The sequence below is a fragment of the Sapajus apella genome, unplaced genomic scaffold (genome assembly GCF_009761245.1).
Source record: "Sapajus apella isolate SASKATOON/1434 unplaced genomic scaffold, GSC_monkey_1.0 scaffold1, whole genome shotgun sequence".
In the NCBI taxonomy this organism is placed as follows: domain Eukaryota; kingdom Metazoa; phylum Chordata; class Mammalia; order Primates; family Cebidae; genus Sapajus; species Sapajus apella.
In genome coordinates this window covers 38,183,637-38,202,820 of record NW_022436941.1, presented here as the reverse complement: position 1 = coordinate 38,202,820, position 19,184 = coordinate 38,183,637, and the positions used below count along the sequence as shown (strand labels likewise).

At 36.9% G+C, this 19,184-nt stretch overlaps 1 protein-coding gene across 1 annotated transcript in view; it reads right to left on the bottom strand.

Moving 5' to 3' along the window:
- Nucleotides 1-18,840, bottom strand: part of SLCO6A1 (solute carrier organic anion transporter family member 6A1) — a 125,530-nt gene extending 106,690 nt beyond the window's left edge. The window contains exons 1-5 of the mRNA XM_032284693.1: nt 18,787-18,840; nt 18,456-18,705; nt 7,932-8,189; nt 5,497-5,679; nt 3,489-3,585 (exon numbers count right to left, since the gene is read on the bottom strand). Coding sequence (XP_032140584.1) covers nt 3,489-3,585; nt 5,497-5,679; nt 7,932-8,189; nt 18,456-18,705; nt 18,787-18,840 — 842 coding nt within the window. The remainder of the gene's footprint in view (nt 1-3,488; nt 3,586-5,496; nt 5,680-7,931; nt 8,190-18,455; nt 18,706-18,786) is intronic.
- Between the last annotated feature and the right edge of the window lie 344 nt (nt 18,841-19,184).

The window sequence follows — 19,184 nt, the reverse complement described above, 5'->3', positions numbered from 1 at the left end:
AATTCCAGGCCCGTGCGGTCTTGTCTTGTGAGGTGCTGTGAAAGTGGGTCCTGCAGAATAACCCTGCTCAGCCCCTGGATTTCACCCCCTTCCTAGGGGTATGTACAGACCTCCCTTTTTGCCTGAGTTGCAGTCATCTTTGCTGGGGATCCTGGAGCCAGAGTAGGTAAATCTCCCAAGTTTCTGTGCATGCCTAAGCAGTTGCTCTGCCAAGACTCCACACAACTCTGTATGTCAGACCCAAAGCTCTGGTGGAGTGGGTACAGGAGGCAATCACCTGATCCAATGGTTGCAAAGATCCATAGGAAAAGTATCATTTTCCAGAGTCACATATTTACTCACCACTTCCCTAGGTTGAGGGTGGGAGTTCCCTTGGCTCCATGTTACTCCCAGGTGGATAATTGCCTTGCCTTTTCTTCATTCTCTGTAGGTCAAGCTGTATCCTTGATCAGTCCCAATGTGAGTACTTGGATATTTCTATTGAAAGTGCCATATTCACTTCTTTTGCTCCTCTCTGTGAATGCCACACTTGTAGCTGCTTCTAATCAGCAACTTTGGCTCCACTCCCTAGACTCTCTTTCACTACTTGTTAATTCAGGGTCATTAAAATTTGCAACTGACTGAGAACATTATATTTCTTTATGTATCAAAAGCATGTCCCATTGGGAGTAAGGATCTCCAAACCCATTAAGCTCAAAAGTACAGAAAATGAAAGCAAAAATTCACCCAGTAGAATATTTCATGTAAAAATAAGATGATCTACTTCCACCCTTTGGATCCCAGAACCATGCAACCATATGGGTGAGATAGCACCACATAGAATTGTTTGGATCAAGGCATAAAATGAATCTTGCAGACAGTAATCTAGCTTCAAATATTAATATATTCATAACAGTTGAGGGTATGGAGTCATTACACCATTCTATCAAGCCAGTTGTTTCTGGACAACGGAGTACAAAGTAAGACCAATGAATTATGTAGTTATCATACAGTCAAACTTCCTTTGTCTTGTCATATATTTCTTAGAAACAAAATTACATGAGATATTATAGGGATGTATAAGGCATTTGTAAGTCTGTGGATGGTGGTACTAGCAGAAACACTGCAGGTAGAGAACAAAAAACCCTGTCTAGAATATGTATCTTTCCCTGTAAAGAGAAAATTACTGTCTCCTCTACATTAAAAGAGGGCCAGTGTAATCAGCCTGACAACAAATGGTCAACTTGTCTTTCCAAAATTGCATCACATTGGAAACTCAAGGTTGGCTTCTACTGTTGACCACTTGGATAATCAGTAATAGTAATATTAAATTCCTAGTGAATATAATTAATTAGAGATTGTTCTTGGTAAGAAGTTCATGTTAGTGTTCTGATACAAAGTCACCATTCCTATATCCATGACCATTTTTCTCTTTTAAAAAAATTATTTCAATAGGTTTTTAGGCAACAGGTGGTGTTTGGTTACATGGCAAAGCTCTTTAGTGGTAACCTCTGAGATTTTGGTGTATCCATCACCTGAGCAGTGCACACTATACCCTTTTATCCCTTGCCACACTCCCACACTTCCCCTGAGTACCCAAAGTCCATTGTATCAATAGTATACCTTTGTATCCTCATAACTTAGCTCCCACTTATGAGTGAGAACATGCAATGTTTGGTTTTCCATTTCTGAGTTACTTAGAATAATGGTCTGCAATTCCATCCAGGTTGCTGCAAATGCCATTATTTCACTACTTTTTATGAATGAGTAATATTTCATTTTATATATATATTATATATATAATATGTATATATGTTTGGCTTGTCTGCTTATTCTGCTGATCATTACGTTTGCTGTGCAGAAGCTTTTTAGTATAAGTCCCATCTATTTATCTGTGTTTTTGTTGCATTTGCTTTTGGGTTCTTAGTCATGAAGTCTTTGCCTAAGCCAATGTCTAGAAGAGTTTCTCCAACGTTTTATTCTAAAATTTTTATGACATCAGGTCTTACATTTAAGTCTTTGATCCATCTTGAGTTGATTTTTGTATAAGGTGAGAAATGAGGATACAGTTTCATTCTTCTGCATGTTGCCTGACAATTATCTCAGAACCATTTGTTGAATAGGGTGCCCTTTCCTCAGTTAATGTTTTCATTTGCTTGTCAAAGATCAGTTGGTTGCAAGTGTTTGGTTTTATTTATGGGTTCTCTGTTCTTTCCCATTGGTCTGTGTGCCTACTATTATGCCAGTATCATGCTATTTGGTAACTATAGCTTTGTAGTAGTTTGAAGTCCAGTACTGCGATGCCTCTAGATTTGTTATTTTTGCTTAGTCTTGCTTTGGCTATGTAGGATCTTTTTTGGTTCCACATGAATTTTAGGGAAGCATAGAGAGAATGATTCATGACATTGGATTTGACAATTATTTTTGAATATTACACCCAAAGCCCAGACAGCAAAGCAAAAACATACAAATGCACTACATAGAACTTAAAATCTTTTTTTTTACAGTAAAGAAAAGAATTGGTGAAGTGAAAAGTACCCTGCAGAATGGGAGAAAGCATTTGCAAACTATGTCTTGAAAGAGGCTAATATTCAGAATATCTAAAGAACTTCAACCCAATAGCAACAAAAGAAATCTGATTTAAAAATGTCCAAAGGACTTGGATTGATATTTTTCAAAAGAAGATATACAAATGGCCAAGAAGCATATGAAAATATATTTAACATTACTAATAATCAGGGAAATGCAAATCAAAACCATAATAAGGTATCACCTCACATCCATTAGGATGGCCACCAAATAGGAATGTAAAATGGTGCAGTCACTATAAAAACAGCATAAAAGTTTAAAAAAATAAAATAAGAAAAATAGAATTACCATATGATTCAGCAACTCAATTTCTGGGTATATATACAAAAGAATTAACAACAGGATCTCTGTGGGATATTTGTACACCTATATTCATTGCAGCATTATTCACAATGGTGAAGAGCTGGAAGCAACTTAAATGTCCATTGAAAAATCAATGAATAAAGCCAGTGTGGTATGTACAATAATACAGTGGAGCATAATTCAGCCTTAAATGAATAGGATATCCTGTTATATGCTACAGCAAGCATGAAACTTCAGGATATTATTCAAAGTGAAATAAGCCAATCACAAAAAGACAAATACTGCATGATTCCAGTTTCATAAGGTAACTAAAATAGTCAAACTCTCAGAAACAGAAAGTAGAACAATGATTGTATTTTTTCAAGATGCAAAAGTTCTAGATATATATTGCAAAACAATGCGCATATAGTTAACAGTATAGTTCTACACACTTCAAAATATTTAAGATGTATACTTTAGATGTATTATATGTACATATATGTGCATATGTCACACTTGTATATATTTTTCTAAAACCACAGTTATTACAAATTAAATATATATGTTTATTTATAAGCTATGGTATCTATTTAGTAAATATTTTATACAATGTAAACAAAAGAAAAAATAATGCTTACTTTATTGCAGCAGTGCTTTGGTCACGGACCTTAACTAGTGGTGCTCCTATCACATAACCCATAGCATATCCAATGATTTCTGAACATTCTGCAATACCTATAAAATAAACACTGAACATCAAGCAATTTTATAAGTCAACTTTGTTATGATAAAAATTAATTAACTAAAATTGATTACTTCTGAAAGCTTTTCACAGCATTCTGTATTAGTCAGAGTTCTCCAGAGAAACAAAACCACTAAAAGAGAGAAAAACAGGAATGGAAAACCGAACATCATATGTTCTCACAAGTGGGAGCTAATCTATGATGATGCAAAAGCGTAAGAATTATATAATGGACTTTGGGGACTGAGGAGTAAGGGTGGGAGGGAGGTGGGTGAAGGATAAAAGACTGCACATTGGGTATAGTGTACACTGCTTGGGTGACGGCTGCACCAAAATAAATCACCACTAAAGAACTTATCTATGTAACCAAATACCACCCATTTCCCCCAAAATTATTGAATTTAAACAAACAAAAATAAAAATAACTTTCAAAAAATACAGAGAGAAAAAACAGAGAGACTCATTTTAAGGAAATAACTCATACAAAATACAATTATGAGGCCTAGCAAGTCCCAAATTTGTAGAGAAGGCCAGCAGGCTGGAAATTCAAGTGAGAGTTGATGTTACAGTCCAGATAGAACTGCTTCTTCAGAAAACCTCAGACTTTCTTCATAGAACCTTCAACTGATTGAACGAGGCCCACCCACATTATGAAATCAGTTTTACTCAAAATCTACTGATTGTAAATATTCATCACATCTAAGTGACCATCACCAAAACATCTAGAATAGTGTTTGTCTATATAACTAGGTATCATAATTTAACGAAGCAAACACATAAAACTAGTCATAATATATATTATCCAATACTTGTGTTAGAGAAACTCAGCATATAATTCATTATACCTTATTTAATTTATATATTTCATGTAATATATGTAATATATTTATATTTAATATATCATATATAAAGTATATTTATATTTGATATAACTATAAATTCAAAATACCTTATTTTATTTCAATTTGGGTGCTCTAGCAAGATGATAATTCAACATTATTGTCACCTCTTCACCCTTCACCTTAGCTACCAGGGTGTCAGGATGTCTCAATATACCTTTGCAACAAGTATATAAAAACAACTTAAATTTTCAGAAGTGATAGTTAGATAACCCTGTACAAATAGATGATCTACCAGGACCAGAATCTATTGCAATATAAGAGAGTACAGATTACCCTGAGATATAGCCAGGATTACTTATTGTAGGATACAATAGCATGAGAGATTGTAAATAGGGATAGTATGCTGTTATTCATTAAATATATATACACATACACAAATATACATATTTATAAATGTACACACACATATCCATAAAGAGGATGATTTTTATTACTTAAGAAAGTATTTTTTGTGTGTGTGTTTGTTTGTTTGTTTGAGAGAGAGAGTCTTGCTCTGTCACCCAGGCTGGAGTACAGTGGCGGCATCTCGGCTTGCTGCAACCTCTACCTCCTGGGTTTAAGTGATTTTCCTGCCTCAGCCTCCAGAGTAGCTGGGATTACAGGTGCTCACCACCAAGCCTGGCTAATTTTTTTGCATTTTTAATAGAGACACAGTTTCACTGTGGCTTTTCACTCCTGACCTCAAGTGATCCGCATGCCTTGGCCTTCCAAAGTGCTAGGATTACAGGCATGAGCCACCATGGCCTGATGAAAGTATAGATTTTTTCAATTGCGCTATATATTTTCAGTGACATTCAGGTGACTTGTCTAGAATCTCAAATCTCAAACAGCTCTTCAGAATTAGGTGAATCAATGTGATTTAAAGGTTTAGCATACCAGTTATCATTTATTACGATGTTATCATAAGGGCCAATAGTACTTCTATATCAGTTTAGACATGCATACCAAAATTCAAGGAAAATTCAAAGTGGATCAATCATATTAGAGGGGGTAAAAACTTGCCTAAATAGATACCAGCTGAGTGTGTAGCAACACTTTCTTCAATAAAGGTTATTCCAAGGATGTAAAGAGGCATTGCTGCTATTCCTTGCACAGTCTGCCCAAGGGTGAAGAAAGACAAGTATTTTGATTGGAACGATGCACGCCTCTGGCAACCACTGAAAACCTTTGTTTCTTTGCAAATATCTTTTGAAAAGACAATAATTATTGTTTTGTTAATTGAACTCAAAAGTTAAACATACAACAAATGTGTAGTATTCTTTATGAAATATTTTACAAGCTATTTCCAAAATTATACATTTTTCTTTTAGTTAACATGTCATTTACACTGAATGTAGCAATACTGCAGTCAATCATCATGTTGTCAGAAAAATGCCATCATAAAATTTGGGCTAGACACAGCACACAGCTGTAGTACCAGGTACTCAGAAAGCTGAAGTGAGAGGATTGCGACAAGCCTGGGCAACATACTGTGACCCCATCTCCAAAATAAAAAAAGAAAAGAAATTGTGTGGGAATCCTGCAAAAGATGCATATATTATAAACCAAAATATAAATGTGCATGCTACACATAGCACATATTCCTCTTAAATTTGGCATCCTGTTCCCCTGACTTTTGACCCTAGGCTAAAAGTATTTCTAATGTTCTAGATTATCTGTGTTATCAAAGAGTACCTTCTGAGTTTAGTTTTATGTCCACCTCTTTAACAATCTTTGTGTTAACTTTGTCTCATTCTGATTAAATAACTTCCCATTTTAGACCCACTAACTTTCAGAACATAGGTTCATAAGGACAAGGCATTACACAGTATACATTTCTTTCCATTAGAGTTAGTCATTATGTGGTCATCCACTAGATTTTAATTTCCTTCAGGTCACAGTATATTTCTTATACATTTTTTCTTCAGCTGGTTATAAAACAGTATTAAGTAAATGCTTGTGTAATTATAATTTGTTTGTAGATTGGTAGATCCAGGCAATTATATTAGATTATATTGTACGGGTTGTTTTGCTTGACATTTAACACATGCTCTTAAATAATATTGTGGAAACCCTATTAAAGTGCAGATTGCAAAATAGTACACAAAGGAACATTTTCAGCTGGCTTAGTATCCATGTGAAATGATTTTGACTCCATATCAAGTGGGAGGTAGTCTCTTGAACTGTCATTCAAATGCTGAAGGTTCAGTTTTATATAGACCTATTAACTTGTGATATCAGTGTCAATGTGATACTTCCAACATCCTGACCTCTTAGTTCCTTGAACTTTTTTGCTGTTATGCACTGTACTCCACCTGCCTTGGCTAGTGCTATAGTTTGGCTCTGTGTCACCACCCTCATCTCATGTGGAATTGTAATTCCCAATGTTGTGGGAGGGAGGTGGTGGGAGGTGACTGAATCACGGGGTGGATTTTGCCCTTGCTGTTCTCATGATAGTGATTTCTCACAAGATCTGGTTGTTTGAAGGTATGTAACACTCCCCACTTTGCTCATCTCCTGCCACAATAATGAAGATGTGCTTGCTTCCCCTTCACCTTCCACCATGATTGTAAGTTTCCTGAGGCCTCTCCAGGCCTCCTATACAGTCTGTAGAACTGTGAGTCAGTTAAATCATCTTTCTTTATAAATTATCCAGTCTCAGATAGTTCTTTATAGCAGTCTGAGAACAAACAAATACAGCTAGTCATTTTAAATGTCAAAAATAATAACTACAAACCTTTTCTAATGATAATTTCAAGCATCTACATTCTAACCACCCCTATCTTTCCAGCTGACTCTTTCTAGCAATGCACTGCCAACAATCCTTAAAATTCATCAGGGCATATAATCCATTGATTTTGCTCCTTTTCACTATCCCAATGTCCCCTTTACGTCCTTACTTCTTTCACTATCATCTAAACACTTTTAATTCCTTTGCTGTCTTTCAGATCATGCAACCCCATGGTAAAACTGCAACCCTACTCAAAATAACTCTTTTTCCCACTCCCTATATGTACTTTTAAAGCTTGACATTACTGTACAGCCATGCATATCGTGCTTTGAATTCATGATTAATAAACTCAAGGAAGTCCTTTATGCTCCTGATAATCATAAAATGTGTCCCTAATCTATTTACTCTTCCCTTCTCAAAGAAAATTCAAGTTGTTTGTTTCTCTTCTCCTAGGAATCACAGTCCTGAGCTTCCTACTGACAAACATCTGAAAATAAATGTTTTCTATCAATAGAATAAAACTAGCCATTTACTTCCTCTGTTGTGACATATGTGTACACTAGGATGCTTCAATTAGTTAATTAGCAAACTTGGTCATATAAACCAATATGGATGAATGGATGGATGGATATACAGACGAACAATTATCACAGTCTGTTTTAAGTTCCTTAAGCCAAGGTTTGAATAAATATTGATTTGATGCATGACAGTATATTTAAAACCTTACCTTCAATTGCTATCTTACTTTGATAACTTTCTTCAGTAAATGATGGAAAAGCACATAAAAGTGATCCAAGTCCTACTAAAAAGGAGGAAACTACAAAGCATATTACTTTTTTTCTGTCTCCATAGAATGCTATAAATATTGCTACCAGGGCAGATGAAATATCATAACTGAATTCCAATGCCAAATTTTCAATGGTTTTCACATAATATTGCCCCTGAAAATCGCCAATGCTGACATCTATAAGACCAAAAATCACACCTAAAATGTAAAAAGAAAAAGAGAAAGCAATGATATGCATTTTAAGAGGTTGTCATTGTGATTATTACAAAGCAAAATTTAAATTACATAATGTAAGTTTATTTTACATTATTCTGAATGTTTAAAAGCTATAAGAATGTAACAATTGCTTTTCTAAAACACAAATAGGCCTTAACCTCTACAAAACGTTCGCTAATTGAATTTTTGAAGCTATTTTTGAACAACCTCAATGAGTAATTTCCCAAATAAAAATGATTATTATATTATCTCACTTAGTACTGATCTTTATTTTAATGTATTGCATTTCAAATTATAAAAAATTAAAACTATTACTAATATAATATTTATTTACCATTCAGAGTAGGAAATAAAACATTATCAAAATAGTTAAAGCCGGATGCATACTTCCCAAACTTGTTTTTCTCCCTCCTTTCCATAATCAGTATCCTGTGTTTAAATTTTACCATTTTTTAGCCTTTTTAAGATTTTTGACAATGTATCTACCCTTAGACAATATCAGGTATTGTTTTTCATGTTCTTGAATATGAAATAAATGGTACCATATTATGTGTATTTCTATCACTCAACATCCAACTAGGAAAAAATTAGCCATAAACACACTAAAAATTTGAAACAAAATTAACTGAGTAGGGATTGATTACAAAAGTAGTACATTAGTTGGAGTCCAAATGGTTACTAATAAAAATTCATGATATCTATGCAACCAAAGTAACTGGAGCATGGGCTGCTTTTACTATTGCTCTGGCTGCTGCTGTTAGAACTACAATCACTACCTTCTTTTGCAGGAAGCCAGGAGCTCACAGTCTTCCTAATGCTATGACAAGGAGCTCACCTGCTGATTCTGACGATCTTGCAGGTGCCAGAGCCAGAGTACATGAGCTCTGTGCTGCTGATAGCACCACATTTATTCTTGAGCATAAATCTGGGAGCTTTTAATCACCCAGAGTTGCTCCTGCTGCCAAAACCACCACCAGAAACAGAAAGGAAAAGAGTCTTCCCTTTCCTCTTTTCTCAAATCTACTGCCACAGATTCACTGGCAACACATAAGTGGAAATCAGCTGGCCCCCAGCAACTCTGGGAAGTGTAGTTTCAGGCTTCCCATTCCCTTGCAAATAAAGAGTGAGTAATGGAGTTCATGGCCAACAGACAAATGCCTTGCAGAGTTTATCTTTCAGACTCTTTGATATACATTTTCATTCTTCTTCCCATATTTAAATTTTCATATCAAATAAGTAGCAATATTATCACCCTTCTGCCTAATTGTATCACAATTATCATTTTACACAGATGCTCTTACTGTTTCCCCCAAAATGAGAGATACATAGTCTAATCAATCAGCATATCTATCTCAGTGTAATGCTAATCCTTCAGTTTAATCACAAACCTGAATGGATTCTCTTTAACCTAAAAACCAAATTGAAAAATAACCACCAATAATTAAGCAAATATATCACAGGCCTAACTAAATTTTTGAGGGAAATGTATTGCCAAAGGAACCACAACCCAGATTTGGAGCCACAGCTAGTTTTAGCAGACCAATACCGGTAGGAAACAAGATATAAAAACTTTGCTGCACCCAGAATACGAATTTTCTTTAACTCTTACATTACATGTGGCCAAGGAGGATAATGGCCAATGTAGAAAATAAGTCCTGTCAGTAACTGAGTTTATCTCTAAGTTGGGGATATCAATTCCCCTTCTAATTGAGGCATATTCTATAACCTAGAGATTAATTTACATGGTTCTCTACTTTAAATAAATTATTAATAGAAAAATAATATAGGAAAGGAGAGGAAGAGAGAAAATAACCAGGACATATAGATATATAAACATATATACAGACAAATGTGCATATGACATATTTGTGTGTGAACACATAAGACAAACAAGTAAGAGGGAACGCAGAGCTTATACAAGTTTTGTTACTCTAAGTGGTTATGAGACTACAGTTGATATTTATAACTTCCTTCTTCTACTGTTCACTCCCTGTTTTACCCCTTGATCCCAGGTAACATACATAGGCTGCCCTCTCAAAGTGCATATCCCATCCTATAGGACAGCACTAAAAACTTGTTGTCTACTACTGGGAGTGGTTGATTGTTGTCTGCTACTAGGAGACTTACCTGAGTCTTCAAAAGACTCATCATTATCTATAAGACCAAGAGTTTCTGGTTATTGAGATATGTAGTAAAATCGGTGAATTCTGTGAACATGAACCTTCTGCTATACTGTAAAATGAGTTCTTTACTGTAAAGTAAAGAACTTTACTTCTTTACTGTAAAATGAGTTCCTTGATTAGAAGCAATGTGTTGGTAAACATGATTATAATGCTTTATTTGGTATTCATTATGTCTGGTTATGGTAGTGTTAGCACAACCACGATGACAATAGAAGAACCCATATCCAAAATCAATGTCTAATTTAGTAAGGAAAAATTATTGTCCACTTCATAACAGAACCAGAGCTATATAATCAACCTGCCTCCAGGTAGCCGGTTGGTTTCCCTAAGGAATGCAGCCAGCACCTAGACTATCTTGACTTTTCCTGGTAGCAAGGCAGGCATTCAGCAGTCCAATAGCCAGACCAGCTCTGGTGAAGATAAGGCCATGTATTCACCTCTTATATAACCTCCATCCTTGATGTAATTGTTACTATAAATAAGACCCTATTGAACAAGAGGTAGAATGGCTAGGGAAAGAGATTGGCTAATATTCATATCCGTCTATCTACTTCATTATTGATAGCCTCTTGTGCAATGGCTTTCTTTTGGTGAACATTCATTCACATAGGATAACTTTGCTCATGTGCAGAGATACATCACTTACGCAGCCTTCCTAATTACCAAATAGTCGAATCATTAGGCTATGTTCAGCTATAGCTGACAATCAGATATACTGCTCAATGTTCTGTCCACTGGGAGGATTTCCTTTTTCCTCTACTTTTTAGGGCCTCCTCTTACTAGGTCTATAATGTTACCATAGCATACTACTACAATTGAAAAACCACAGAGGCTCACCAAAAATTGTGCCCTTTCTTAATAGTGGGTGTTACAATAGCACACATTTTTCCTTCATTTTGGAAGAGAGAGTGTCCAATATACTCCAAACCATTTGGTATCTAGAAACATTACTGAAGTGGCACACTAATTTTTGTTATATAGGATATTTTCTCATAGGATAGTGTTAATGATTCTTGGAAGGCTGGGTCTGATTTGAGTTATGAATCTGGCAGCAAAGGGGTATGGGATGGGTTATAAGATGAGGCCAGGTGAGGCTCAGGTGAGGCCAATTCAGTGTCTTCAAGCAAGGAATTGCTTTCTCTTTAGATATAGGAGAAATAAGCGTTCCTACCAGTAAAGAAGGTCCAGGATTTGGGGTTTCATGGTCCTCAGATTCATCAAATTTCACCCAAATGCCTTTATCCTAATTCTCAGAAGTTTTATTTTTCTCAAATCAATGTCCCAACTCTCACAGAAGTGATCTGGTGAATTTGTGAGTTCAACTTATGCTTCAATTCTGCTGCCTGTGAATAAGTTAGTATTGACCAAAATAAACAGTATGTGGCTAAAAATAAGAGTTTCTTATGAAACTGAGAGAAGCTCACACATTTCCTAACCATATCCTAAACTTTTCATTTTCCTTCTATAAATTTTTCAATGCAGTCAAATATTCCACCACTGGAGTCAATTGCAGCAGCTTTTTTGTCTTTCAAAGTCTTGCCTTCAATAATAACTTTATCCTAGGCAATAATTTAAATGACTCTTGTTGCTACATGCCATGGATTTCTAGTGAACCACAATTCACAGTCACAAATATCACTACTTTCATTGGTTTCAAGCTCAGTCACATCAAACAACCAATTCCAGATTTCCATCTTTGAGGGTTTGTTAGTTTTTTTGTTTTGTTTTACCTGGTTCAGTGACTGGTACAGAATATTATATCAAAAGTCATTATTGGCCAGGTGTGTTGGCTCACACCTGTAATCCCAGCAGTTTGGGAGGCCAAGGAGGGTGGATAACCTTAGGTTATCCCAGGTAGCTAGGACTACAGGTACACAACATCATAAGCAGCCAATTTTTTGTAGAGACTGGGTCTCACTATGTTGAGCAGACTGGTCTTGATCTCCTGGACTCAAGTAATACTCTTGCCTCTAGACTGTGTTTAATGTTTGCTGCTGCAAACATTAAATTATTTCTAAATTATGGGTCACAATTGTATCTTTTCTTTGCATGCTGGTATTGTATGCCAGATATTGTATACAGTATATTGAAAAAAGTTTGCATTACCTTGTCTTCCTTTAAAAAGTGCTGAGTGTTGTTCTGAAGACAGTTAATTTACTTGTAACTTTCCTTGGTCCTGTTAATGCTTTGTTTTAGGTTTTCTTTTTGGATGGAGGTGAGGAATCTAGAGTAGTCCTTTTAAAGGGCAAGGTGCTTAATTCTAAAATGTGTCTTTTTTTAATCCCCAAGTGCTAGGATTACAAGTGTGAGCCACCACAGCTGGCCAGTCTCAAATGTAAAAAGATTGGAATCATACAAAGTATCATCTCCGACCAAAATAAAATAAAACTAGAAATAACATACATGAATTAGAAAAGTATGCAAATATGTGAAAATTAAACAATATATTTCTAAATTATCAATGGGTCAAATAAGAAATCAAAAATGAATTAGGGCTGGGTGCAGTGGCTTACACCCATAATCCCAAAACTTTGGGAGGCTGCGGCAGGCAGATCACTTGAGATCAGGAGTTCAAGACCAGCCCAGGCAATATGGTGAAACCCCTTCTACAAAAAATACAAAAATTAGCTGAGCACAGTGGCATGTGCTTGTGGTCCCAGCTACTCAGGAGGCTGAAGTAAGAGAATCGCTAGAGCCCAGGAAGTAGAGTGTGCAATGAGCTGAGGTCATGCCATTGCACTCCAGCCCAGGCAATGGGAGTGAAACACTGGTTCAAAAACAAAAACCCAAAACAAACAAAGAGCAAAAAAAGTGAAATCAGAAAATATAGTGAGATGATCAAAAATAAAAATACAAAATGTTAAAATTTAATGGGATGCAGCCAAAGCTAATATTTAGAGAAAATGCCTATATAAGAGAAGAAAGAGCATGACATGGTGGCATACACCTGTAGTCACAGCTGAGGCAAAAGGATCACTTAAGCCCAGGATTTTGAGGCTGAGGCAAAAGGATCCCTTAAGCCCAGGATTTTGAGGCTACAGTGAGCTATGACTATACTACTGCACTTCAGCCTGGGTGACAGAGCAATATCCTGACTCAAAAAAATAGGATGAAGAGTTAAAATCAGTTACCTAATGTTACAACATAAGAGAAAAAAAAAAAAAACTAGATCCAAATCAAGAAGAGAAAGAAGAATGATTAGAATGTGAATAAATAGAATATAAAATAGAAACAACAGAGAAAAATCAATAAAATAAAAAGTAGATTCTCGGTAAATATCAACAAAGCTGACAAACCTTTAGCTACATTGGCCAAGAGAAAAGAGAGAGACTCCAGATTCATAAAGAGAGGAATGAAATAATGAACATTACTATTGATTATAAAGAAAACAAAAAGATTATAATACTATTAAACAATTGTAGAGCAACAGTTAGAAACCTAGATGCAAAGGAAATATTCCTATCAAGACACAGCTGTAAACATTGGCTCAGGAAAAACAAAATAGAAAAATTGAATAGATCTACAACAAATATACAGCTTGATTAGCAATTTAAAAAACACACACACACACAACTTCCCATAAGGAAAAGTCAAGGCCACAAGGCTTCACCATTCTACCAAATGTTCTTTCCCAAATTTTCCCAGAAAATAAGATACTTCCATAATCATTTTTTTCTCTCTTTTTCACAATCCCCACTCCAATTCCCCATTTATTCTATTAGACCAGCATTATTTTGACATCAAATCCTGACCAAAAACAACAACAACAACAAAAAAAAAACAACAACAAAAGAAAACAACAAAACAATGTCCCTGTGGCTATAGATGTAAAGATTTTCAACAAAACACTAGCAAACTGAATCCAGCATATTACAAAAATGACGGTAAACCTGATAAAGTGGGATTTTCCCATTAATGCAAAGTTAGTTCAATATATCAAATTAGGGTTAATCACTATATTAATAAAACAAAGGATAAAAACCACATTATCATCAAAATGCCAAAAGAAAAAAGCATCTGACAAAATCCAACACACTATTGTAATAAAAACACTCAAAGCTAGGAATAGAAAGCAACTTCCTCACACTGATAACTTTATATATGAAAAACCCTCAGTATACTTAATGGTGAGAGCCTGAAAGCTTTCCCATGATAAGGAACAAGACAAAGATGTCCACTTGTACTACTTCTATTCAACATTGTATTGGAAATAAAAGGAAATAAAAGTCATCCACATTGGAAATGAAGAAGTAAAACTATTCACAAGTTACATGATCTGGTATACATAAAAGTGTAAGGAATCCACACATGTACAAAACAAAACGCTACAGCTATAAAACAATTCATCAAGATTCAGCATATAAGACTGATATGCAAATTGTATTTCCACATACTAGATATAAACATGCTTAAAATAAAAGAAAATCCAAAAGAAGTGAGCAAAAGAATTGCAAGACATGCCTATGGAAATGCCAAACATCGCTGAAAGAAAACAAAGGCTCAAATAAATGGTAACACATTACATGTCATGGATTCAGAGATTTAATATTGCTAACATGGCAATAATCTCTTAATTGACCTACAGATTCCTCACAATCCCTATAAAATCCCAGCTAGCACTTTGCATAAATTGACAAGCTTATTCTAAAATTGAAATGGAAATGCAAGGAACCCACAATAGCCCAAACAATCTTGAGAAAGAAAAAGTTTCAAGACTTATACTTTCTTTCTAAATCTAAAACCAACTACAAAGCTATGTGTGATACTGGAATAAGGATAGATATATAAATTGATGGAGTATAATTGAGAGTCCATAATTAAATTCATACATGTAGAGTCAATTAGGGTGGAGTTTCTATTTTAGAAGAGGAAAATACTTTGAAATTAGTAATAGTTGCACAACTTTGTGGATATTTTTAAGTGTACTAAATTGTTCACTTCAAAAAAAAATTGTGGTATGTAAATTATATTGGTTTTCATTTTATAAAAGAAAAGTTGCATATAAAGAAGCCAACTTTAACCCCACAATGACAAAAACAAAACAACTCTTTTTTTGTTGTTGTTGGGGATCTCAAAGACCACCGCAGTTTCAATGATTCACTAGAAGGATTCAAAAGTCTCAGGATGCAGTCTCATTCATAGCTGTGACCTACAAAGCAAAAGCCATAAAGGGAAAAGTTGTATGGGCCAAAGTCAGAATGAAACCAGGTGCAAGTCAAGAATCTCCCCCACTGGAGTCAAACAGTACACATTTAATTCCTTCAACTTTAAACTGTGACAACCTATGTGAACTGTTTTCTAACCAGTTAGGCAATGGTGAGAACATTGCAAAAATCCAACTGCCAAGATGGCAGTCAAGAGCCAACCATGCAGATAGACCTTTTTCAGGCCTGGTATGTTAACACCTTTCTGCACACTGGTCCTTTACAAAATCATAAAAATTGGTTGTATTAGTCTGTTCTCATGCTGCTAATAAAGACATAGCCAAGACTGGGTAATTTATAAAGGAAAGAGACAATTGACTCATGGTTCCACATGGCTGGGCAGGCCTCAAAATCATGGTGGAAGGTGAATGAATCATTGGTTAAGCTAAACTGATCAAGAATAAAGGAGAGAAGACCAAGAATGAATGACAGACTGGACATCACAACAGCTCCTACAGACATTAAAATAATAATAAAGACCTTTATAAACAACTATAAGCTAAAAATTTAACAACTTAGATGAAATAAATCCTAGAAAGATACAATTACTAAAATGACTCAAAGAAGAACTTTTAAAATCTGAATTTCTGGATATCTATACATGTAGCTGAATTAGTAATTTTTAAAACTTGCCAAAAGGAAGGGTACAGGCTCAGATAGTTTACTGATGAATTACACCAAACACTTAAAGAAGAAGTAACACCAATATATATCAGTTTGGGTTAAATTAAAATACAGACAAAACAAGTAATTTATACGGGGTAAGTTTAATATAGATAATTATTAACTATAGCAGGGGATTGAATAACAAGGTATTATTTAGTAAAATGTAAGGAGAACTATAAAGAATATAGGAAAAGAAGCTATAAAGAACAGCTGCTTCCCTCAGGACTGAAGTATAGTGCCCAGGGAATCCCTCACTGTTCCCCCAACTCAAACTGAGATCCAGATCTTGTTGATGACAGCACAGCCCAGGTGTGGTGACTGCCTGCACTTACCCGCCACGCTTAATGGTATTGGTGCCCACCTTGCTTAAGACAATAATTGCTGCCACTTGACCCCCATGACTCCATTGAATTTCAGAACTTATTTTAATGGCAGCATTCCATACAATCCTATCTAGCTTAAAAAGAAAGCAGGCACAGAGCTTTTTATTATGCCAGTTCTTCTCTAATTGATGTATCCCTCAATAATGTAGTGACAAGAGTGTCTTCTAGGCCCTTTTGTGGAACATTACTGGGTAAGTTGGGGAGGAGATGGTGCAAGTCACACATGATAAATCTAGTCGACTTCCTCACCTCCGTAAGTACTTGAATTCCTTCCTACACATCATGCTGGGGCATTTTGAGATCTCAACCTCATTAACTTAAAGCTACTGTTAAGTCCAAGTTTCAATCAACCAATCATGTAAACTGTTAGAGCCATCTCCAGGTGCATGTGCTCACACATTAAAACTGTTATCTCTAGCAGGTAAGACTGTATCAATGAATTCAGAAGAATCCAATGTTTTGTTTTGCCCATCTGGATCTAATAACTCACAGAATCCATTCTCACACACTTCTCCAGGGTTCTGCCAATACATTAGTAAAGCCTTAATATTATTTCTGTGTGTAAGTTCTTTGTTCCTGGGTCTCAGTATGTACCTCTTGCCCTGGAGCATACTGAGAATTTACTCTAATTATGGATCTAGTGGCAATAGGAGTGGCTGTAGTATATCTTAAGAAGAATAGGCATTCCTTTTCAAGACCTCCAGGTGAGCTTCTCACAGATGTAAACTGAAAGACTAGCCTCCTCAGCTACCAGGGGCCAAGCTCTTCTACCAACAAAGGAGGCTCAGAATAACTTGGGGAATCAAAAATGTCAGTTTCATCTGCTCCTCGTCAGATGTCCTCGTTCCAAGTTTCAGGATCTATTTTTTTTTTTTTTTTTTTTTTTTTTACAAATCAACACCCTATCTTTCGCGTGGGTAATTTGGTGAGGCTGTGAATTCAACTGTCATTATAACTCATCAACCCATATTGTGTTTAATTTCCAGAAATATCACCTCTGTGATATATAAAAAAAAAGTGCCAATTTATTTTAGGGCTTCAATGGGAGCCCTCAAGCTCTCAGGCCATGACCTGAGCTGACAGTTAACAGACTTTGTCATTTGCTTTGTGTGAGTACGAAGGGCACTCGAAATTATTCATCAACAGTGGAGTCCTTATAGTTATCACCACTACCATAAGGTCAAGTTCTGCAGCCACCTGGGCTCCCAGCATACATGCTTCAATTGGCACTGCATCCCAGTCAAGAACAGGTGACAGCTTTATTAAATATGGTACCACTACTTGCCAAGAATTACTATGATCCATCTTCTGTTGGCAAAAGGATCAGCACTTCACTCAAGACTACAGGTGTGATAAAAACCGATCCCAAAACTCCATCTTTATGGATATATTTACTGGGATCACTACTACCAATTCCATACCAGTCTAATACCAATTTCCCACTTCCTGAGCCCCCACCCACCAAATTATCTTTACAAACTCTGATTCCATCCCAGAATGCTGGAGAGACTGATTTGAGTAATATGAAAACTCCGGGCTCCCACACAGCCAGCTCTGCCTGCCTCACTCTTTCTCCATTGCAATTCCCTTGTCTTGACAAATCTGCTGCCCAGGCAGCGGGCGAGGTAAACCCATTGGGTGGCTGAACTTTGATCGGACAGAGCCTTGAGAAGTCAGACAGCAGCCTGAGGCTGGGCCAGCCCAGGGCGTCCTCGCCATCCCGCCTCTCCCACCTCCTCGGGGGGCGGCCCCCGCTGCCCTCCGCTGCCCTCCGCGGCCCTCGCCACAACAAAGCACGTCCTTCAGGCTCACCTTGACAGATGACCAGGATGCAGTGGAAAACCATGAAGCAGCGAATGTTATTACAACACTCACAGCAGGGGCTGGCTACGCAGCCCACACCACAGGGCTGCTCCAAACTGTTGTCCACTTCTCCGGAATCGGAGGGCTGGACTTTTTTCCTTTTTCGGAAACCGCCGAATCTTATCAAGGCCCTTGGAAATAGCTTCAGATACGGGCGTGTTTTCGGGAACTTCAGGGACTTCGAGGACTTCTTCGAGGCCTTCGAGGACTTCGAGGACTTCGAGGATTCCCTGGCCCTCGAGTGCTTAGGAGGCCGGGCCCGAGCAACCCCCGACTCCACTTTCCCCAGGTCCGCATCCCGGCCCTCAGAGCGCCGGGGGGCGCCTTCGTACATGGCTCACCCTGCGCCACTCCGGCGACAGCGCAAGTGCCCTGAGCAGCCCGCCCAGCCTCGGCCAGCCCAAAGGCCGGCGGCGTGGGCGTCGGAGCACTCAGCGGCCACAAGGGGCGCCTGCAGCCCGAGCCTCCAGAGCGAACGTTTCTCTTAGGGCAGGAGGCAAACGTCCTCGCAGGAGGTCGACAGTTGAGAACTTCCAAGGTTGTTTGCCTTCTTTTCTTCCACGTGCTGGGGGAAGGGGGGGTGGAAAAAAGCTAAAACCAGATTTTTTAACTGCTAACACAGACAAGAAGCACCAGAGTAATTTTAATGGAAGTCGAAGAATGCTAGCATTTATTTAT